The sequence below is a fragment of the Mastacembelus armatus genome, chromosome 16 (assembly GCF_900324485.2).
Source record: "Mastacembelus armatus chromosome 16, fMasArm1.2, whole genome shotgun sequence".
Classification (NCBI taxonomy): Eukaryota; Metazoa; Chordata; class Actinopteri; order Synbranchiformes; family Mastacembelidae; genus Mastacembelus; species Mastacembelus armatus.
The window spans coordinates 23194684-23218872 of record NC_046648.1 but is presented as its reverse complement, the minus strand read 5'-3'; the positions used below and the strand labels follow the sequence as shown (position 1 = coordinate 23218872).

At 41.7% G+C, this 24189-nt stretch overlaps 1 protein-coding gene across 1 annotated transcript; it reads right to left on the bottom strand.

The window, feature by feature from the left end:
* Positions 1-593: 593 nt before the first annotated feature.
* Positions 594-18964, bottom strand: dpy19l1l (dpy-19-like 1, like (H. sapiens)). The gene is made up of 22 exons (XM_026317333.1): positions 18742-18964; positions 18336-18360; positions 18160-18247; positions 16321-16458; positions 15823-15943; positions 14056-14149; positions 13756-13813; positions 12965-13056; positions 12186-12285; positions 10718-10795; positions 9174-9260; positions 8959-9018; positions 8740-8820; positions 8396-8497; positions 7966-8037; positions 6267-6346; positions 6063-6087; positions 4611-4730; positions 4336-4510; positions 4038-4137; positions 3317-3442; positions 594-3101 (listed from the first exon to the last, which is right to left on the bottom strand). Exons 1-22 carry the CDS (start codon positions 18962-18964, stop codon positions 2930-2932), a joined length of 2217 nt encoding a protein of 738 aa, XP_026173118.1. The 3' UTR covers positions 594-2929.
* Positions 18965-24189: the final 5225 nt, after the last annotated feature.

Here is a 24189-nt window from a genome sequence, read left to right as displayed (position 1 = left end):
GCAGTAACAGGCAGTACAGCAGATAAAGGAAGGATTAACAAATATGGTGCGATGGAGGAAGCACTTTCAGATACAGCTTATCACAAAAACCATCTCTCTTCATTCTGCTGATTCAGCTAAAACAATGAGATATTCTGGTTTACCAGCATTTAACTGCAGCTTCAGCATTTAAACAATATGATTAACACTGATGCAGAAATAAACAAATCATTCAAACATGTCCTTTTTATTTTTACTTCTCTTTTATGTTTATGGTTTAATCTAATTAGACTTTTACATTTTGTTATACTTGAATTAAAGGCAGGTTATGACCATAAATTTAACACACATGGTATATGGTGTATTTTTTTAAAATTTTTATTACTTTTACATCTGAAAATGTTCACATTGAAATCAAAGGCAAAAGTTCGTACTTTAAAAGTTAAATATTGGTGCAGGAACAGAAATACACCTGCCCATTATGAGACAATGAGCTTCCTGCTGTAGCTACCACAGCTAGAAAATCTGAAACTCCCCAAAAAAAGGATTCAACAAGGACTGAAAATTTTTAATTTTTAAATATAAAGGAAAAAAAAAACAAAAAAACAATGGTGCCGATGGCAAATACTTTATTTTTTAAAATAGTCAAAATAGACAAATACTATAAAAGACTCCAGAAACAGAGATAAACATTTATGTCCGCTTGTTGTGGGGACGTGTGACAACAGCCACACTCTGAAAACGGGCACTTCACTGACAAAATCACTCCTACACCATCAAACCTCAGTCTCCATAGGTAAATATGTTGTAAACAAACGACATCTGTAAATGTCTGCTGTGTGAAGTGTGAATGTGTGTTTTGTTTAAACGTGTCACCTCATTAATCTCATTCTGACGCCCAGTCCATCAAATCATCCATCCAAAGTTGTACTCAAATATTTTCAACCTGTTTCAAGTCCTTTAGACACAAATCCATTAAAGCCAAGACAAACAACAGTGTTGTTACAAACCAAACCCGTCACATGACATTGAGGAAGTAGATTTTATAACCCTGTCGTGTTGGACTCAACGTGCTCTCTTTATACCTGTACAGGTGTTGTCAGGTGTGTTTGTTAACTACACTGGTTGTTTCTTCCTGCACCCAGTTTTCCACCTGCTGGCTGTGCCTTCATATTTACTGTACGGACATGAGCACGGTATCAGTTCTTCTTTATCTACCTCTTGGCATGAAAGCAAATATATTTGTTTATTTACAGAGCCAGAATGGAATAAACAGCCCAGGAGCTGTAAATCTGCTGTCGGTGTCCCGACACATGGCACTAAGCTCTGGGCTAATAAAAGCCAGTTAACCTGATGGGATACTGACATCAGGTTCAACTGCTCATTAAGTCTGATCCTTTTACGACAAACGGTTAACACGACATGCAGCCATGGAGCCACTGCTAATTCAACCTGTAAAGGACACTTACTGACACTACAAGCTATTAATGTGGTAACACCAAGCTGTTCCTCCTTTTTCAGAGAGATGATTTCAAATCTTCTGCTTTACACAGCGAATACACACTTACAGAAACACTTAACCAACAGTTCAGCCTCTTTTTGAAATGTTCTACTTTTGTTTTCTTACTGAGAACTACATGGGACAACTGAACTAGCTTAGCACAAATACTTGAAGCAAGGCTAAAGAGTTAGCCCGGTTCTGTTCCAAGGTTAAAAACACGAAATTAAGTTAAATGCAAGTGGCAAAATGGCAGGTGGCAGTTTATTGGGTTGACTGTAGGCAGGTCTGAGCCTTGCCATCATTATGAATTCACCAGAGAACTAACAGAGGCAGTTGTATGAATCCAAGACCACAATATAAAGTGGTAATTAGTGAGCCTCAGGGCCTTGCTAGTTATTTCTCTAGTGTTGATGCTGAGCTAATCGCCGCCCAGTGGTTTGAACCCACAAACAAACCGTTACTATCAACATTCACTGCTACAAATAGTTTGGATCGGCTGTGACAGGACTCACACACTGATGGGTCTCAGTCACTGAACACACACCCTTCACCTGCTACATTACCCCAAATACACAGCTGCAGTAACAAGATTTCCTTTGGCAACAGACAATAATTCAAGAAACACAAAAACCTCTAAGGGCAATACATTTACAAAACTGAGTATTTACAAAAATCTACTTATTTTCTCCAATGTGTTACCTTTTTCCTGGCATTCACCACTGAATTATTAATGTAACATGTATTAAAAAGCCTTCAGAAGCTTCCAAATACAGAAACAGAATTTCTCCATGATTTCAAACACTCTTTGCTTCTACAGAGAAGTTTTCATAAAAATACCCACACAAATAAATTATAAAAAACTACAGAATTATACTTTCAGATCAACACTGTGTAACAATAGAAGAAATCAGCTTTTGTCAAGTTTGCAAAGGGTATTGCTTCACAGTATGTGGAAAGCCTTGATTGGTCCTGCCAGACTAATCTCACTTATCAAGCTTAAGTTAAAAAAAATAAAATAAAAATCATACTACATAATAAAAGCAATAGTGGTGTATGAACAGCATTTCTTAAAATAAGGATTTTTTGTAACGGAACAAATGCAACAATAAAGAAAAGAAGAGCGACTATGACGCCTTTTGGCTTTCACCTTGGCCACCGATGGGGCAGCGATGGGGACGTCGCTGGATGACTGAGATGCAGAAATAAGGATGACAGGCAGCATGAAGTTGCAAATACTGAGAACCATGACAGAATCAAGATTACAGAGACTTCAGACAGATTGCTTTGGCGCATCCACTGCAAAAAAAAAAGTGGGATCTGTAGTGATTTGAGTTTTGGGAAGTAAAAAGCAGCAAAGGCATCAATTTCCCCGACAGAGAAAGTGACAAAAAATACAGAAAAGAAGTGGCGGAAAGAGAGTTTCTTGTAGCACCAGCCTGTCCAATGATGTTATCTGAGATCTTTGGTGATTTTAGGGATTTTGAGAACTTTGTAAACTTCATTGGAAAAGACTGTAGTAAAGTGGGGTCGGGAGTTCCTGGACATGTGGGTGCAAAGGGGAATTTTACCAACATTTTGGGGATCCTCAATGTCCCAGATCTCTGGCATGCTGCACCCCGGCCTGGGAGTAATGAGAGAGGGAAGAAAAAAAGATGAAAGAAAGAAAGTTCATAAGAAGCAGGGACTAGTGGTCCTGGATTTGAACTAAACTAATATCTTTAAAAAGTTTACTTTTCCAGTTTGCTCTGGATGAAAAGATGTTAAACAGCTATAATCAAAATGTGCAAATAACAGTGTGGCCTCATCTGCGAGACTGCACAGCTGGTGTTGTGGTACCTGGTTCTCCGGGTGCACCAGGAATCCTCCAGGACGAAGAAGTCCACTCCCAGCTTCATCAGGTTCCTCTTTACCGTTTCTCCAGACATGCGGCTGTACATGGAGTAGACCAGCTTGGTTCTCTCCCTGCACAGTTTGCACAGTTCACAGATACAGGAGTCAAATCAGTCATCACATCCTTGGTTCAGACTTTATTTCAAATGGTTAATGCAGAAATAAATAATAAAGAAGATTATGAGAACCACTGAAACCAGCTTTTAAATTGAAGCCTCTGTTCAAGAGTTTCCTGTGATTTTTATTTGTTGGGAATAAAGTTCATCAGTGCTCAGTGTGACACATCCTGTTAAGTATTGTATCTTCTGGCCAAAGATTGAATAAACGATTGAATAAAAAAAATAAAAGATTGAATTTGGAACAGGATTTACATAAAAACAAATTTAAGTTTACATGAAAATCAATATGACTGTTAACAAAGAACAGTTTCCAAGTAACTGTCTCCAGTCAACCTGCCTCTAAGCATGAGTGCCTGTGTGTGACCCGGGCATCTCCTGCCAGCTCACATTTTCCAGGCACTAACCTGCTTCAAGCCATCCACAAGATCCCCACACTGGGAGAAAGATCAGGCCGCCATATATAACGCTGCCTCAAATCTTAACATTTGCAGTTTTCCCTTCATGTCTCTGAGCATAAGAACAGTTGTGGTGCTGTAAACAGCACTGACCTCAGACCAGCATCCTCATAGTGGGGGTGGTTGACGATGGGCCGCCCTGCGGAAAGCTTCACACTGGCCATGGTGGGCATAGCCCCAGCAAACACAGCATCTGCAGCACAGGATGTTCATGTAATCAGTAGTAAGTCTGCTGTAGGCGAACACTGTCTAATAACATTTTAAAAGGCATGGGAAACTCAAGATCATGAATAGGTGTTTATCTTGCATGGTGTCCAAATAAGAACCAGTGTTGGGGGTTCTGTTTGGACTGAATGACATGACATGATGAATAATCGGGGACGTCCCTCACCAGGATGGGTGTTCTCCTGGATCCAGTCCAACAGCTCCTCCTGTGGCAGGTTGCTGAACTCTCCGATGATCGCCCATTGGGCCTGCAGGTTGACCACTCCATGTATGGCCATGACAGCCATGACAGCAAACACCACAACCTGGTGCTTGAACTTCTCCCCAATCCAGCCAAACAACTGACGAAATAACCAGAGCACAGAGAGCGGGAGAATTGTAAATGTGCACCAAACAAATGAGCTGCTGAATCACCGTCTTTCTTTGTGGGGAGACACAGACCTGTTTGGAGCAGATCAGTGAGGCCATGATGCACATGTGAGGAGTCAGGAAGAGTTTCAGGCGCATGATGAGGACGGCCAGAACAGCAAACGCCACCAGCTGCAGACTGTGATACACCAACTGTGGAGTGACAAGTTCACACAAAGTCACACACACACACACAAAAAACTACGTGTGTGAGACATTCAACAAGGCTTGGCTTCTGTGGCCACTTTTTAAAACTACCATGCACAGCATCTCTGGTCAATGCATGTCAATCATCATAAAACACATGCAGACCTCATTTCTATTATTTAAAATTCAGAGTAAAATTCTGAATTCTCTGTTTACACACACACATTCTTAGCTTTGTTGGGGCATTAGTGAAATATCCACAACTGGTGATGTGGAGAAGAAGAGCTGGGGGTCAGACCTGTGATTAGTGCACAATCCACCCTACTTCATCTGGCCCTAAAATGATGTGAGACCTTAACCTCTGTCAGGTTTATTGTGTCGACACACGCGGAAGCGAAATCCACTCAAAAAAATAAATAAATAAAACCCATCCAAATGACGGAAAAATATAATAATCTAAGTCCTACGATGAACTGTCCATTTTTTAGTATATTGTTATTCTCTTTTGCTAACACCAACTAGAGAAAACTACTTAGCAGTGCTGAACAAATAATGGCGACTGATTTTTTTAGACAAGTCATTCTTTGAGTAAAGGCTTTACAGTAACATCAGTCAGTCACTAAGCTGAATGTGCAGCAGCAGCAGAGGCACCACATACTAACAGGATGTGATTTAGCAGGTGATGATTATACTTTGTGATAAAAATTATGTTCTGAATCATTTAAGCCGGACTTATTTTAAATAGTGAGGCCTAATTAATGAGAAAATTTAAAGCTGTAGTAACTCCATTACCCCTTTAGGGGGAGCTCCTCTGTAATTCAAATTTACCTCAGCTCTGAATAAAAGCTGCATTTTCAGTATAGATGGTATATAATGAGATTGCACGATGCTTTGATCTTAAATATTTCGCTTTCCCCGTGAGGAGCGCGAACTCCCTCGGGTCTCTGCTGTTATTCACTAAACCACACAGAAAAATTAAAGCAATTTTCTGGGAGACCTGGGAAGACTGTACGACGACTGTGGCTGGTGGATGAATGGCTGAACATTTTCCTGCCCTGGGAGGGAGATTAGAGAAAATGATGTGAAACTGCAGCTGGGAGAAAGCTGACAAAAGGCACCACAGTGAGACTGCCTTTCATTTCTAAGTAATGAGAAAAGGGATGAAAATCACTTAGGGACATAGTAACGGAGCAGATTTAACCACGCAGTGGAAATCTAATCAAGTAAGAAAAGAGGAACAATGCTGTATGGATGCCTCAAAGTTCACCCTTCATTGTTACAGGTACCAAGATAAGGTTTGTGCATAGAGTTAGTAAGCAGGAGGAGCATTTTTCTCACCTCTCCTTTTGCAGCTATGTCAGATCTGCAGGAAAGAACACAGCAATATAAAGTTAGCTGTCCACTTGTGACAGAATAAAAAGTGAATACCTGGAATATAAAACATTTGTAATTCACATTTACCCATTTAAACCCATTAGTAAGTGATAAAACAAGAACAAGTAAGAACAGTGAAATCAAACAGGATAGCATAAAGCTACTTACCCTGCTGCTTCATCCACATCTTCTCTCTTGACAGATGCCTTCCCTCCACCCCTCAGGAACCAGACTATGTCCTGGACAGTCTGAAAAGGACAAAAAGTTGAAAAAAAGCAGGGGATATTCCTTCATGACAAGATCCCCCTAACAACTTGCTTGTGTACTGCCTGCCACCATTTGTCAAATCAACTCATGTATTCTCAGTTTAGTGTGGGCAAAGCATAATGAGATTAAAATGTAGAAAGAGCAGTTGCTCATTTTTCCCCTCTGATGATTCCCCTTTTAAGATCTGTCACGCTACAGCAAACTGGAACAAATATACACATGTGCACGTCAACAACACAGGACAACTGCAATGAATGAAAAAACCCTGAATTTAAAAAGGCAGAGCTACAATTACATGTGTGGTAACCAGAGCCGATAAGACAACCAGCTCCGTCCCCCTGCCTCAGAGAAGCAGCATCTCAAGGCTCTGAAGTCACTTGGACTTAATGTTTGATTGTCTGTGTTGGTCTGAAAGGTGAGATAGTATAGTCGTATACTGCATCTGTATGATTTCTGTTACTAACAACACAGCACACTCTTCATTTCAAAAAGGAAGACATTATTATTCATTTTACACTTTTGTTATTTTGCCTTTAATCTACTTTTGTTCTTAGTTTTCAATGGATTCTATTTACTACAACATGGTGGGCAGCACAGTGGGAGTTTGGATGTTCTCCCTGTGCTTGTGTGGGTTTTCTCCAGGTACTCTGGTTTCCTCCCACAGTCCAAAAACATGTATGTCAGGTTGATTGGTGACTCTAAATTGCCCATAGGAGTGAGTGTGAGTGTGTGAGGTTGTTTGTCTCTATGTGGCCCTGTGATGGACTGGGGACCTGTCCAGGGTGGACCCCTGCCTTTCACCCAAAGAGAGCTGGGATAGGCTCCAGCAGGTCCCTGGGACCCTGGTTAGGAATAAGGGGGTACAGATGATGGATGGATTACTATGGTGTTTTTTTTTGTTTGTATTTGACTTTCTTAACTTTTTTACTGTCGAGCTGACTCAGGCCTTATGAGTGAAGAGAAAAGTTGCTAAGATTGGACAAACTCATCTGTGTCAGCTTCAGTTATTTCTGTGCACTGAAAGCAATTAGGTCTTACAAGCATCAGGGAGCCATTTGAAAACTGGCCCTGGGTTTAGCCTTTCAGCAGGTTGCTGATGAGGGACACAGCCTGAGAGGACAACTGCAGACACTGCTCTGCATGTTGTATGGGTAACATTTTTATTTTTTAATGATTAAAAAAATATACTAGAAGAGACAGCAAAACACATTTCCTGGAGTGAAGACAGAAATAAAACATTTATTCATACTGGCCCAACCAGTTATTAGGTTTAGGGGACAAACACTTTTCCACACAGGGCCATGTAGTTTGGGATTTTGTTTTCCCTTAATAATAAAAACCTTCATTTAAAAACTGCATGATGCATCTTTGACTAATATTTGAATTTGTTTGATGATCTGAAACAAAGTGTGACAAACATGCAAAACTGTAATTGAATGAAACAACAGTGCAGATAATGCGACGGCACAGCGATCTCCACTCCCTTTACCGCGGTCAGTATCCTCTGCAGCCTGAATTAATGTGCACATTTTTGTCAGATTTATCCTGCTGCTTTAAAAAAAAAAAAAAACAATCTGCAGTACAGTCCAAATACACTTACCCTCACAGCAATGAGAGCAACCACCAGCATGTTGATGGGCAGCAGCAATGTTTTGAGGTACCGGACTGGAGTCTGAGGGTGAGAGGGAAAGAGAACTGTTATCTAATAATGCCTATGAAACACACATTCACAATATCGGAACACAAAACCAGACCACGGTCTTGAGCAGAACCAACACAAATGAGCTTCGAGGTTCTGCTGTCACATTTCTATTTCATGTCAAATCTGAAAACAGACCTGCTTCTCTGTACACTGAGCCACAAAAGGAAGGAAGTTCTCTTTTCCTTTCTAATATCTACACAGGAGACTGTGACATTTTGATACTAACGTTTGGTGAAAGCATCAAAACAAATTCAACTGAAAGTGAAGCTGCAGCACAGAGAGCAGTCTTTAGTTTGTAACGTGAGGCGCTAGTCAAAGCAGACCTCACCTCTAACTCCATGAAGTCAAATTCGGCAGCACACGTGTACATCAGAGTGTGGAAGTCCTTGTAGCTTGTGAACTTGGACTTGATCAATCCACTGATATGAGCCTGGAAAAGACAAAAAAAAACATTGAAACACATCATCTATGCATTTTGTGTTTCAGAGTTTCCTCTCATTCCTACTTTGAAACATGCAAATGCAGTTTTTCTAAACGGCAGAAGATTAAAAAGCCACTTTGTGCAGACTGGGACCAGGATCAATCGATAATATAATAAACTGTCATCAACCTTTACAATATTAAATGAAGAAAGTGGATTTAGTGTAAAGAAACACTTTTACAGGAGCTTACGTCATCAGAGGCACCAAGGACTGTGGACAGCATGAATTTGAGCAGAACTGTGGCGCCGACCCAGGCCAAGCCCTGCATGACCTGAGGAGGCAAACACAGTGGCTACAGGGTTATGTTCAAAAGTGATTATAAGAATGACATAAATACCCACATATGTATGAAAAAACCTAAAAAGTGTATTGACTATAAAAAAAAAAAGGGGTGGACAGTTCTACAAACCCAAAGGACGATGCCAGGTTTGAAGACTTGTGTAAATCGATCCCTCAATGCAATGATTGCCTGAAATTTAAAAAAATAACCAAAACTGAATTCAAAAATCACAAGAGACAAGGCAATCCAGAGAAATTAAACATGCCTCCTCCATTTCTCCCTGTAATTCATTTATTCACAACAGCTCCAGTCTCAAATGTGTAAAATGTCTCCGACCAACTCACCCAGATGGAGACGAGCGAGGAGGCGTAGAAGGATGTGAGGAGCATGGAGTTACCAAACATTAGAACAAAGCAGACACCAAGCGTGACCTACAGACAGGTGACAAGAAGAAGAGGCTTTCACACACTGCGGACTGAGCAACCCAGCTCCAGTAACAGGTGTTTCAGCTCTGGGTGCATGATCGTCTGCATAATTAAAACGATGCTTAACGTGAGTTTGGCAGTAAACTTGGAGGCAGAGCCAGCTTTTTTAGTGGTCCCATAAAAACACACAGCTCCACTGCTTTCAAATAAAAATAATGATAACAATAATCTGTGTATAACAGGAGGGTGGTCTGGCATAGATTGTATTAAGCACCAACAATAAGGCTTTATGTGTGAAAATACTCCAGAGATTTAAGCATTAAACTTTGAATACACAGCCACTAGCAGAATATAATCCTATTAAATGAACCCTAGATGCTTAATCCCACAGTGAAGAGTGAAATAATGCAGCTCTCTGCAGGAAACAGATAGTGGGGTGACCAAAAATCCTTATTTTTGTAAATTGTTACAATTTGTGCTGCAAATAATAAATATTTTGATATTGGTCAATCTAAAATGTTCTAAATTGATCGGTTCATAAAATGAAAAATGTCCGACACTTCAAAACATCTAAACACCTACTTTCATAAAAGACGAAGGAGTGAGAACTGATATTTTAATTTGTTTTATGAGATTTATGAGACTAAACATTCAATCAGTCCTTCGAATAACAGAGACATTTCTTAGTTACAGTACTCAGTGTCTGTAAACCCTGAGACACTGCTCAGGCTCCTTAGCAACACTGCATGTCGTAGAGGACGCACACCCTGGTTGTGTATCTGTATCACACAAACCACACACAAAGCAGAAGTCATCACTGCCAAGCTCTCTGAATTATGTAGAGTCACATGTCTTCCTGACACAAATCTTCAGCATCTTACCACAAAGGGTGTTCTCCTTATCTGGCTAACAGCAGGGCATGCTGAGGGGATTAAGGGGAAGAATGCAGAGGGACAAACAGGCAGAACAACACCCACACCCAAAAATAAGCATCTTCACATAAAGAGATCTTCTTCTGTCCTTGGCAGAGTGACTCAAGTTGCCCACATATCTTGCCCTGTTTCATGCTAAAAAGGCACTTGTGCATGCGTAGCAGCGTTGCTAATGCTAAAGAAAGTCATCCCTGTCTCTGCTGGCGTCCTCGTGGCTCATGTGAAATTCTTCCAGCTGAGGAGCTGAGTGAGATAAAGAGAACTGAGGCACAGCAGACTACAGCTCAGAGGACCCTGGCTGGAAAGACTTCAGTTATGTGGAGTATAACGTGAAGCACACACACAGTGCAGAGCAATGGATTGGCTTTGTCCTCCTTAGCCAGTGTTTTATCACACCAGCACAGAACTGTAATTTCCATCTCCTCTGTATTTCTATTCTTTTGTTGCAGTGTCACTGTATGATGCACAAAGCTACAGAACAGAAACAGTCTGATGCACTGACTGATTGAAGCAGGGGAATTCATGCTGTACCATGTGAGTGACCAGGATGGACTGCATCTTGGCAGCTCCAAGGTAACCCAGGATGTACGAAGCAAACAGAGAAGCTACCTGAAACAAAGCAAGAAAAAAAAAACTGGTCAAGCACACACTGCAGAGAAACACTGAAAGTAAATGTGTGTGTTCTACTTCAGGCCTCCAATTCTGTTGAAAACTCCTTTCACTTTTAAAATTCCACATTTTTCCACTGCTGTTATTTCTTTAAGGCCCCTAAAGGCTTTATTTGCTGCTGCATTTTAATGTCAATCAGGTGTTTCTTATTATCCTACACTGTCAACAATCAACTACCTAAAAATGTGAATCTCAATAAATTACGGTGCTGTCGCAGCAGCCGAGGTTAATCACAGAGGCAGGAAACAATACAAATAAAAACATAATCTAAAATCTGTCCACTCTACATTGGTACTGCATGTCCAGTAGTCAGTTTATTGAACAAAACATCTGTTGAATACATTTTAATAAAGTGAACACAATAAAAAAATAAAGCTATTAGGTACAGGTTACAGTAATAAAGGGGTAGGATGTACTGTGATCATACAAAGAAATGCTTCTTCAAATAATCAGTCAGAAACTAATGTTACAAAATAATAAAAAGACCTGGACTATATCTGGTGTAGTTAGATTCCTTCCACACTGAGACGGGAACAGTGTGGGTGGACATGCAGTACATTGCACCAGGATGGATTATACACACACACAGACACACAGACAGACACGCACGTGTACGAGGTAAATGACATCAATTTACACCTTACAAACACAAAACAAATAGTAGCTGTTCAATAACTTGTCCCATATTAGAACCCCTGTACACAAAGAAGCAATGTCCTGTTCACAGTGTGGATTAAACTGTTGCTGAGCACAGATTCTCAGAGCTGCGACTTCTTTGTTCTGGTGTCCGGGTTCAAACTCCAGCTCTTCTGTCTCCCTGCCTACACTCTTTACTACCTTATTCTAAGTCGCCTGTCTGACAATCTGTTCTCACAGTCTCAAATTTTTTAGAGAGGATTCCTTTCCAGACTCCTAAAGAGTCTGCATGTTGTCCCCGTGTCTGTGTGGGTTTTCTCCTCCCACAGTCCAAACACATGCAAGTTAAGTTGGTTGGTGACTCTAAATTGCTCGTAGGTGTGAATGTGAGTGTTTGTCTGTGTGTGTCAGTGCTGTGACAGACTGATCTGTCCAGGGTGCACCTCGACTCACCTCTAGATAATGGATGGCTGAATGGATTTTAAAATGTTTGAGTTTTATTTAGGATGATGCAAATGGTGTAAAATCTCGATCCTCTTTCCTGCCACTTCTCTTTTTGCCATCATCTGAACTTTTGCACCTTCCTCACCACAGTCCCCCGTTCCCTCCAAGTCTCTATTTTCTCCCTAATCTCATTTATTCTTTCTTCTCATCCCCCACATTCTCCTCCAATGTTTCTCTTCTCTTCGTTTACCTGAGTGAGCAGCACAAACTGGGCGAACTGCCAAGGCAGCATAAAGCACAAATTGGAGACGCCCAGAGCAACCATGGCTGTCCTGCTTGGGGTCCGTGTCCTGGAGAGAGAAGAGAGACAGAGAAGGGGAAAAGAAATAGAGTGTAGGTGTACGGGAGATTAGAGAAGATGCATTAAGACGGCAGAGAAAACGCACACACACAAGCGCAGACATTCAATTTCACTCTGAGTGTAATACAAAGACCAAGCGATGTACTGGGGAACACATCACAAGGTTCATTCTCCATTTACTGTAAAACCAGTGGTTTAAGTCACGGTTTACCGACTGCACTCACAGCACAGGGTGGCGTCCACCAGCAGTTCGAGGATTACCAGGCTGTGCGACAAGTACTTCAGCTCACCAGACAGCCTGCTTCAGGGCACTATTACAGTGACAACAAAAGCTCGCTTTGCTTCACCCCAGTAATTACCACACAAAGACAAACTGTTAGAAATGCTCTGTAGCCTGTGTTGTTTTAAAGTCACAAGCTTTTCAGAGTCAAGGTTTTACTCTTGTTACTTCATATATTTATGATTCAGCTGGACTCCTGGTGTCAAGAAAAGCCTGGTCTCTCTGGACAGCAGGTACAGTGTGTGTGCTATACAATGAAATAACCAATAAATTGCTAATTTAGAATCGTGGTAAGTGACTTTGTGGTTTTAGGGTAAAAAAAGACTTAGTGGGACATGTACTGGGGTGATCTGGACCGCTGCAACTCTGAGACAGAGGATGAGCTTACCGTAGGATGTAGGTGAGAAGAAGCATCTGTAGGACTAAGAAAGGGTAGGCAAAGCTCTCCCTCAGCGGTGGAGTCCACATCACACGGGTGCTCTGATGATAAACATGAACATGAACAACAGACTGGATCCATATCCCGTCAAACTTCACAGCTATGAGTTTCCTTAAAGCAGTGAACCAGTGAGTCACAGGTATTTTATCCCTCTGCAGATTATAAATCATTTTAATTACTAAATGTTGCACACACACATAAAATTAAAACACTGAAGATATTATGATACAGGTTTTCTGGGCCACACATTTGTGACTGTTTTGGAATAGGAGAAGTGTGTATTACTTAAAATTTCACACCACTGCTTATACAGAAAAGCCTTAACATGATTACATGTGTTGTCACCCCAGAACACTCATTACTACCCCAGTGTTGCCTCAGAAACAAACAAACAACAACAAAACACAATTCTCATATGGTCCAGAGATGAGAGCATGATGTTTGACAGGACTAGACTCACCGGTGCTTCTAGGTGTCGGTGTACTGATCAGGAAAAACCGAAACTTAATTGTTTGAGAGGAAACTGGAGAGAAAGAAGTGGGTGGAGGGACTCAGCTTTGAGTGCCAGCCAAGACCAATTCTAAGCTCCTTTGAGGGATGAAATGAGTCAGTATTAACCACCCTCTGCTTTTCTGAGTGCTTTTTCATTTGGAGTTTTACACATTTCAGGAGCTTACACCCAGAGAGACTTTAGTCTCCGCGCTAACTGACACTGAATGTAACAAAGGCTGTGCACTCACCTCCCCATGATTGAAGAAAAAACATACGGTGGTGACAATGCCGCCAAGCCGACTGCCACTACAGGAAATAAAAAAGGAAAGAAGTGTGAGTGAACAATAAGAGAGGCAGAGGAAAAACAGATTAAGAAAGGTCATCCTCCATCTGATCTTTCAGAACCAGAGTTTTGGCAGAGACATGAGGCGAAACAGTTTTTCTGACTGACAGATAACTGCTGAGTGATGACATGGACCATAAAAACTCACCCCCTTCTTTCTGATGCCTATCAGAGCATGACAGCGCTGGGCCTAGAGTGCAGTTACCTGAGGTAAGCTCCATAAACGAAGAACAGGCTCATCATCACGCCGTTGAGCAGGAACACACAGGTCACGTAGAAATACGCAGGGTCGCCCATCCCTAATGTACACAACACACACAACACACACACACACACAGATGGCATTAAAGCTATTCTCTGAGCTAAGAGTTACTCATGGAGACCGAAGCTGAGGAGACAGAAATAGTGGTGATAAACTAGTCACTCATCTTTGTTGCAGCCCTGATTCAGGAAACCTGGAAAAAGTGAGCCTACACTCAACGCACCTCTCTGAATGAACATGGTCATGACATAACAAACTCTTAACATACAATGCACGCTAAAACACGAAGCATATCACTGTTGTATAACGTATGGCATTTACAAATGGTCTTTTCATGCTTATTGTAACACTGTGGGGCCAACGTGGTTCAGAACAGAGTGTGATGGCAGAGCTGGGGGGGATGTTGTAAGGGTTTATTTCTGCAGTGCATTACACACTGTCAGGCAAACACACCCTGGCATGGACTGTTCTACATGGAAGTGGTGGTGTGATATATTACACTTAAACTCACATATTACACTGAATAATATATCAAATTTTGATGCAGAAGCATAGGTTCCTCAATTTCCACCAGTGGGTAGATGCAGCACCACTGAATAATTTCCTCTTACCAACGCTATCAACAAAATTAGCAGGTACACAGAACAGACACGACACAGCTGCAGTGAATAATGAAGTTTTTGGAAGTGTGTTGATGTTACCAACAGCTGCTAAACCAGGGGAGAAACAGAAGTGGGAGCTTGAAAATAAAATACAGACTCTAAACTCTGTCTAATTATAGATCTAACAAAAACAATGCCCCTACTGACAGTTACACAAACTGTTCCCTCTTTCTGACTTTTAGCTCTTTTGCAAAGCAACTTGCATCAGGTTTATGTGAACACTGTGCAAACAGCCTGCGTGCATGGACCCTGGGGTGCCTCGCTTTGCTAACGAGACCAACAGAAACACCAGGATTTCAGCTTCAAAGGAAAACTGATAACAGCTTTAGTCTGTTTGCTGCTAACAGATTATCACTTGTAGGAAACATTCCTGCAAAAAATAATAGAAAAAAAATGTTTGTGTGAAAATTGGTTAAAAGCATTTTTACCTCAGGACTAATACAGTATAATAAATATTCATCCACATTGCTGTCTTATACATTTTATCACATGGATATGATTTGCAGCCATTTACAGCAGATCTTAAATGACACATTTATTGGTCTTTGTTTCACCAGCCTGTGTCAGCTCAATCAACAACTCAACAACTGAGATTTAGAGCTGGCAGAGGACAGATGTTTAAGCTAAGGTAAGCTAAGCTAATCATTTGCTGGTTGTAGCTGTGTTTTGAACTGAAATCCATTCAAGAGTGCGAGGACCTGCTTTTTGCCACATATTGACTTTAAAATAGTAATTTAAATAAAAGTAACTAATAGATTAATCAATAAAGTATGAGTTTTACTTGAAAGTAAAAAATATAGAGAACTGCAGAGTTCTTGGCTCCATTGTTCAGTTCCTTCTGTGAGATTTAACCATGTTAACTGAAGCGGATTTAGCTGTGCCTGTTCACAAATAAGAAAATCATCAAAGTCTGAAGAAGACTGATGAGTCACCCAGTCAGTTCAGTGAGGCACTTTAAATGCCACTGCAGCTTCAGGCCATTTCTGTAGTCATCACTCACTGGTTGTGTGCACAAAATGAGCGTATTTGCAAATCTGACCGTCTGTACCTTCACAGCTGTTCACAGGAGTGAGTCCCTCTCCTCTGTTGATGGACCAGCACATCTTTGTGGGAATCCCAAAGTAGCTCATGACACCGGTGTACATTCGGTACCAGCTGGCCAGGACCACCTGGGGACAAGAGATGAACAGTGGGAGGGATGACCATCAGTGAAAGGCCTGTTTGAAATCACCTTTCTGACCCAACCCATCCCTTTAAAGGGCACAGACACAGGATTATAATGCATGTATAACTCCACCACTTCCCCAGAGCTCTCACGCTGCTTCCACCATCCGTTTTTGTGGATTCTATTACAGATGATCCAGCCACAGAGAATGCATGAAATAAAAAACAACAGTATCTGTATCTGACACACTGAAGTAACAGGTGTACTGACGCTGACACACCTCACAAGCTGCTTCATCTAAATTCTGGATAAAATGTGTCAACACTAAGACACGGTAATGATAGCATGCTGCAAATCCTCTGAAGAACATGGGAACATTACCTCTGGGTAGAGATTAAACCTCTTCAGTGTGTTAATAACTAGGGGGTACTCTGTCAGCCGATCATTCATGATCATGTGGAGGCCATCCAGGAACGAGGGAGCCTCAATAATGGTTTTGTAATAGGAATAGTACAGTCCCTGGAAACAAGAGAAAACACACACAATAGACTTAGCTCATACAGAAAAACCCAACATGACAGAAGGTGGAGGAGAAATGTGAAGACAGAGTGATGGGGAGAGGAAGAACAACAAGAGAAACACAGAGGTGACAGCAGTGATACAGAGACACAGCAGATAGGAGCTTATTATAAACCGCACATGACGACTCCGAGGAAACAGCAATGAGCTCACTGGACTCAGCAGATGGCAACTGCTCACAGCCCACTTGGTGGCACACAGCAGGGGTGAGGCAAGAAAAATATTCTGTTTGCATGTGATTAAATCGTCACCTCCAGCGTCATCTCTAAAGACAGAATGAAGTCTGTGCTGTATGTCGAGCATCAGCAGCTTGTACGGTTATTGTCTGCTAGAATAAATGGCACATTTTAGCCAGTGCTGCTCTGTCTCAGCTGCCTCTGCAGTGTCCAAGACAAGAAGCAACACCAAGATGTTTGTCTAACATTAGAACCCACGTTCGCTTTCAAGATCAAGTCTATTATGCTTAAAATTCTAATAGGAGGAAATTGTGATTGTGTTTGAATGTGCAGCTAATAAACATGGAGTTAACGTATGGTCACCTAACACTTCTGCTTTACTTGTACAGCTAAAAAAAAAAATTCAGGTCATTGTTTCCTGCTTCTGTGCGATTTACTGGCCAGCTCTGGTAAACTCACAGGTCAGAGTTCACCTTTGTTTATATTGGCTTTGCAAATCTGCCTGGTTGTCAAATAGAAACAGTGATGCAAAGTGTGTGTACATGTAAAAGTCAGTCCTTCCCATGAGCACACCACCACATTACAGACTGCTGCTCTGCTTTCTTTCTCCTGACTTTACAGTTTGTGATCACTCTGCCACATATTTAATTATAAACCACATTCAAAACTGATATCACATCCATCTTCATGATTGAGAGCAGGGCAACAGAGGATTATTGAGACAAGGACCCACTGTTGTCCTAATTAAATGATCAACTGTTTGCTCTATAAAATATGGGGGACAAAAAAAAAAAAAAAAAAAAAAAGATTCTTTAAGACCAAAGAGCTGTGCTGAAGTGTTTTGTTTAACAAGGCAATGTCTGCAATTTTTATTTAAGTCAAACAAACAACTGATAAGTCAAACTAGTTACACATTGATTTTTCTATGTCAACTAACTTCTACAGTCTAGGTGGACGAAACACAGTGACAGTGTAAACATACATATTTCACCAATTCTGGCATTTTAAAGGATTAATTCATTGAAAATCATCATCAATGGGGTTTTCTCCATGTGTTTACTCCAGCTCTTTCATTAAGACTGAAACATTCACCCAGCACTCTGCAAACATTTAAGGCACTTTTACATGTTCGGCTTCTTATCCACCACTTAATACTATTCAAGATGCATGTTATCAGTCTCGGAGTATTTCAGCAGGATGCACAGGACAGGAAACATGTAGTCACAGTCTGAGTCAAAGTCATGAAGAACCATCTTCAACAACAAGATCAAAGAGTCCTGCAGAAAATATTAGCACCCACAAATCCCTGATCTCAGCACTGGGGCTCTAAGAAGGAATGAAAGAACCCGAAATGGTCTAAAGATGCTTGGAGAACCCTACCCGTCAAGTACCTCGAAACCCCGCATGCCATGCGTTATTTCTGAAAGCATCCTCACTTTGCATAACGAAACAGTGGACTATTTACCATTTCTGTGCGGAAAGCCATCTCCTTCTCCAGGGTCGACAGGTGTGAGAAGTGTCTGTCATTCTCAAACAGCTGTGACAGATGATACCTGATCACAGGAGGAGACACGGATCAGCCAAGAAAACGCAAACACAGCGCTAATGTTTGAGCAACGACATGCTGAGAGAGCAACTCACCAGTGCAAATATCCAGTCAGCGCAGCTGTGGAAAGACAACTCACTTTCACTACTACTAGAAAAATGTTATTTCATGTTTTAAAAATCTGCGACGAAGCCATGAAAACCAGGAGAGTCATATTTGGGGGGAGGACTTGTGGTGCATTTAGAGAAGAAATCACAGAAACATTAGCGTCAACTTTGTGAGAAAAGCCGTCGACACGTGTGGAGCCGATGGAGCAGAAAATAACACATGCTAGTTTAACCAACAGCAACAATGGGGAGCTAACTGGAGAGCTAGCGTTAGCCGGCAGATCCGAGGTGGAGATAACTTCATTTAGCGGATCCGCTAAGTGCTGCTCACGTTAGCACTCGTTAGCTAACTAGGGGTCCAGTGAGAAGCTAGCAGGCTAACCCCACAACTTACCGAGGAGAAGAGTGATCCCCAGCTTCACGACTGCAGAGGGAGTTAGCCGAAGCTTGTTTCTTACACCCGAGAGTCCGTTTGGGTGAGACCCGCTGGACCCTTTGCCCTCCCTGCCCGCTCGCCTCACGGTACTTTTGCCAGGGGGTGAAACAAGCGGGCTCTTGTCGCGGTCAGCCTGGGTCGCCGGACTCTTCCCGGTCTGTTTTCTGTTTTTAGCCACCATGATCGCCAGGAAGAGTCGCAGTTGGGCGGCGGTGGGGGCCGGTGGGAAGACAAAACCCAAAGGGTGAGCGAGCGGAGCTGAACAGCCCCACGGTTGCTCGTATCTGGTCCTCGGATCTGCCCTTTTACTACCTGAGTGATGCGTTCACTGCCTCCTCGCTTTAAAGACACCCGTAGAAACCCGATGGAGCCGCGCCCCCTGCTGGACGCTCCGCGGAACTGCACTGGGCTTCGGGTGGTAGCCATGGCAACGGTGTGCTGCAGGTTGTGTGTTTTATTTTAATATAAGATTTGGGCAATAAAATATACATACATGCCCGTGTGGGTTTTCTCTGAGTGCTCCAGCTTCCTCCCACAGTCCAAACACATCAGCAGGTTCTTTATTGAATTAGTATTTTATTTTAATACAGTGGGTTAGTGGTCAGCTCTGTTGCCTCACAGCACGAAGGTTCCTGGTTTGAAACCCATCAGGGCCCTTCCTGTGTGGAGTCTGCATGTTCTCCCTGTGCTTGTGTGGGTTTTCTCCAGGTACTCTGGTTTCCTCCCACAGTCCAAAAACATGTATGTCAGGTTGATTGGTGACTCTAAATTGCCCATAGGAGTGAGTGTGAGTGTGTGAGGTTGTTTGTCTCTATGTGGCCCTGTGATGGACTGGTGACCTGTCCAGGGTGGACCCCTGCCTTTCACCCAAAGAGAGCTGGGATAGGCTCCAGCAGGTCCCTGGGACCCTGGTTAGGACTAAGCGAGTATAGATAATCGATGGATGGATTTGGGAAATAAAATATATGGAAAATACCTAAGTGAACATTAAACAATAAACATAAAAATGTGTACACACAGTATTAAATGTCTATTAAAGGATCACATGAAGGAGAAGTAGTTACCCTGTTGTCTCGCAGCAAGAAGGTTCTGGGATTACATGATCTCTCCATGCCTGTGTGGGTTTTCTTTGAGTGCTCCAGCTTCCTCCCACAGTCCAAACACATCAGCAAGTTGGGCTGAATGGTGACTAACATTCATACTGACCCATAGATGTGAATATGAATGACTGTGTTTGTCCCTATGTGTCAGCCCTGTGATAGACAGGTGATCTGTCCATGGTCCACCCCACCTCTCGCCCAGTGTCAGCTGGGATCAGATCGAGGCCCCCTTGTGACACTTGACAGGATAAGTGGTTTAGATATCCATCCATCTTGGTGCACAGGTTGGAGTACCTGGAAAAACCCACACAGGCAGAGGAAGTCCATGACAACTCCACACAGAAAGGCCTCAGGTCTGAACCCAGAGCCTAAAAACTAAGAATACAAAATTCAAACAAGTTAGCATGCAAAAAAAAAAAAAACATATAACTTAAAGTCAGTGTGAAGGCTGATCAGATACTACCAAAAAGCTGCAAAAATACCAGCACACACACAAATACTGTATGGCAAACAGCATTCCTACAATATTATAAGTATTACTTTAATTACACTGACCAGACCAAGCTGTTTGTATAATTACACTTCTGAATAGAAAATTAAACCACAAGTATAAATATTTTATCTTGGAAATTGCGGTCAATTTTCCTGAAATTTTAAAAGTTGCACCAGCATTTTGTAACCACTAGATGTCACTAAAGGATCACATGTCTGCTCTAAACACTCAGTGGGTCTTGGTGTCTGTTGTTGAGAGAGATTTAGTTTGCAACATTAATTAAAGAGGTTTAATTTTTACATGGGCCATATACTCAAAAACGTTTTCATTTTTTCATTTAATTCTTAAAAATAGTTTTTCTTCATATTCTTGTTCTCTCTGACTTTTATCAAGATCACATTTCAATAAGCAGCCAGACTCCAGATGCAGCATCATCATCATCATCATCATCATCAGCATCATCATCATCATCATCATCATCATCATCATCATCATCATCATCATCATCATCATCATCATCTCTGGTTGGAAGATGGCCTGTAATAATAATAGCAGTAATAACAATTATAATAGTGATAATGAGGACTTTGGAGATTGAGCAGAAAAACAGACTCTGTGATGCTTTTTAGGACACAACAGGGGTACTATACTTTTAAAATGGAGGGTGTAGTCCGCTATCTGGCAACAGAGACAGTAACATCAGGAAAGATGAGTTGATCTCATCTGTTTAGCTTGGAGAGCGATGGGGAGGGAGCAAATGGGGAAAAGTTGTCCGTCTTCTGGTGGTGACATCATGACAGCTTCCCTCAAACTCCACAAACAATCACCCGCCGGGGGAATCTTGCAGAGCGTTTCCCGCTCAGGCTGATGGGAGGGGTATGTGGGTGTGATGAGAAGGTTTAGGAAGACGTTTGGTTTCTTCACCAGCTTGGTACTGGAAGCTAAAGGCTGCATGTGAGAACTTGTGCTCATAGAGAAGAAGCGAAACATGCAGTGAAAGCTGTGCAGAGGTCTCGTCAGTCAGCTGCTCCTCAGGGCTGAGGTCATGGGTCCAAGGATGTCATACTAGGGAGGAGTTTATGTTAGGTCATTTTAAGGATTTTGTGGCTTTGACCTTGGTCCTTGCCTGTTTTGCTCTCCATTACTTCACACTACAGTGTTTTATATTCTAATGACTGACATATTCCATGATTTCTCCCAGGAAGAACCGATGTGTGTAATCGAGCACAGGGAAAACAGGCAGATTTTCCAGACAGTTGTTTGGTTTGACTTTGCTGTGTTAATGTGGAGGAACTAATAGTCTGAATGAAATGGAAAAACTGATGGGACCATTTAAACTCAACTAAATATTGATTTGTTTTTGGACAGTTATGTTTATCTATAGGTGGACATTGGTGTACATTTGCCTGTAAAGAAAAAAAAATGTTGTAATAAACATTTTAAAATAGTTAAAGTACTAGAAACTAAATGTATGATGCTGGCTATCATAGTAGTTAAGTTGGTAAAGTCTCTAATAGCCCTACAACATGATGTCTTAAGGATGTAGAGCTACCTGTGCATATCGTTTTATCTGTGAAAACTAGAGTCTATAATTATTATACTCACATAAACTGACACAAAGTAGTTAAGGAAGTACTCTGTCTCTCTGTTGAAAGTGTATTGTATTTTCTTCTGTACTTCCTGCTGCATGTATTTTAGGTTTGCTTTAATAAAATGACTACATTACCTTGAAAATTAAAATAGCAAATTAAAACCTGTAATGAAATAAATTTTCTTGCATGACCTACTGAAAAGCATTTGCATCATTTCATACTTTTATGTTATTGTTCCTTATACTGTCTTCACAAACAGTCTTGCTCTCCGCCCACACATTTGACAGGATGCTTATTGTTCTACCACCCTACAGCAGTTGTTGTTGGAGCGTTGTGTGTTTGTGCTGTCCCCATTTTGAAGGTCCGAAGCTGTGCCTGAAAACCACTAGAACATGTGGACATTGCATGGGCTAAAAATCCTTCCCTGCATGCCACATCTCTCATCATCAACCCCAGTTTCCAACCCACCAGGAGCCCTCGGCTTGGTGGTGTTTTCTCAAAGTGCCAGGCCCCGGCTGATATGCAATAACTGTGGCTGAGTGGTTGCCAGACCTGTCAGAAACACTGAGGTGCAACTGGACTGGACAATGTGAAGGACAAGCTATTGAAAACTGTTAGTTCAGTTTGTGATTACACAGAAGGTCATTTTTAAAAGAAACACAGTGTGGTAGAGGTACTGTCTGGGGCACAGTGTGGGTGGGATTTTTTTTTTTTTGGCCACAGTCTGAGCTGTGGTCTGGGGGTGACGACACCTTCTATCCAAGATGCTACATGGGTGTGTTGGTTAAAGAACCTTCTGCTAATTGAAGACAGCTGTGTCTACACATACTCAGTCTACACTAAAGACTCACCATGACACATCCAAAGACTGGATTTTGCAGATCACAGTCACCTACGCTTAGACTAACTTTTTTATCCAGCTTAAAACTAGATTGCGTTCACATTTTATACACTCTGCTGCACAAACCTCTCCCAGATTGTTGAAGCGGAACAGCAAGGGGACCCATGTATGCCAAAGTAACTAAGGGACAGTGGGAAGAAGTCTGTGTATCTTTTAATCCTCAGTGTGTATTTAAGCATGAATCACTTACTGTGGAACTAACCTCCTTGTTGTAAAATTAGGCAACAGGCAGAATGTGAGTTTGTGTGTATGTGTTCGCAAGATACATATTTTTTTTGCATCTGCCACTTTTTAAACTACCTTGAAATAGATACTGTTCAGTGTGTTTGCATGGGTGTACATCTGCTATGTTGAAAACTGACAGAGGAGACTTTCTGTAGCCATGCTGGTGGTAACACCTGGTCAGGAATGAAATATCTGTTTAATGGATTCAGATGAAATGGTCCACAGACGCTGAGTCCTATTGGGTGGTACTTTATGTTGTGGTGGGCTAACATTTCACACTGGCCCTTTTCACTTGCAGAGAAATGAGAGGAGCAGCTGAAGCTTCTGCAGTCTCTCCTGCTTATTGTTAACAGCAGGGTTTGATGGAACAAGGGCTAAACAGGGTCCTCGCAAGTATGGAATAAACAGCACATGTCCTTGTGTGAGGCAGGGGGGCGGGACAGGATGGGGGAGGAATTAATTTACGGGCCAACTGGCTCCCTGTGTTGCTGTGACATGTTTATTACAAAGCAGAAACACATGCTGTCAATGATCACTCGTTGTTTGAGTATCAGTTATCTCAACATTAAGACCCATTAGTATTCTCTGGAAACCAATTCAATTAGTGCTCTCAAGGGGCCCCGGGGCCACAACACCACATCAGTCAGACAGCAGGACACGGCGGCTGCTGCAGCCAGGGTGTGCAGTGTTTGTACGTGCATGGACATCTACATCTTAGAGGTTGAGAGAACGATATTTTATTACATTCTGTACTAAATGCTTCTAGAGGCTGGTTTGGGGTTTAAAGAGGGGATTACAAATAAGAATTAAAATTGAGTTTAAAAGAAAAACTTCACCTCAGATACTCAAACACTGCTTCATCGCTTATTGTCATATTCAGTGGATTCTGTGTTTTTTGATAAAAAAAAAAAGAAAAAAAAGAATCCACTTTCCAACAACACCCTGCTGGACATCGGCATGTTAATGATTTATTATGTTTTGAAAAAAACTTTTAACAACACTGTGGGTGATGACTTGGAACAGAGTATACTGTAAGTTGAGACAATAGCAGCAATGACAGAGCAAACTGCTGTAACAAAGCACAACTCAGCACAT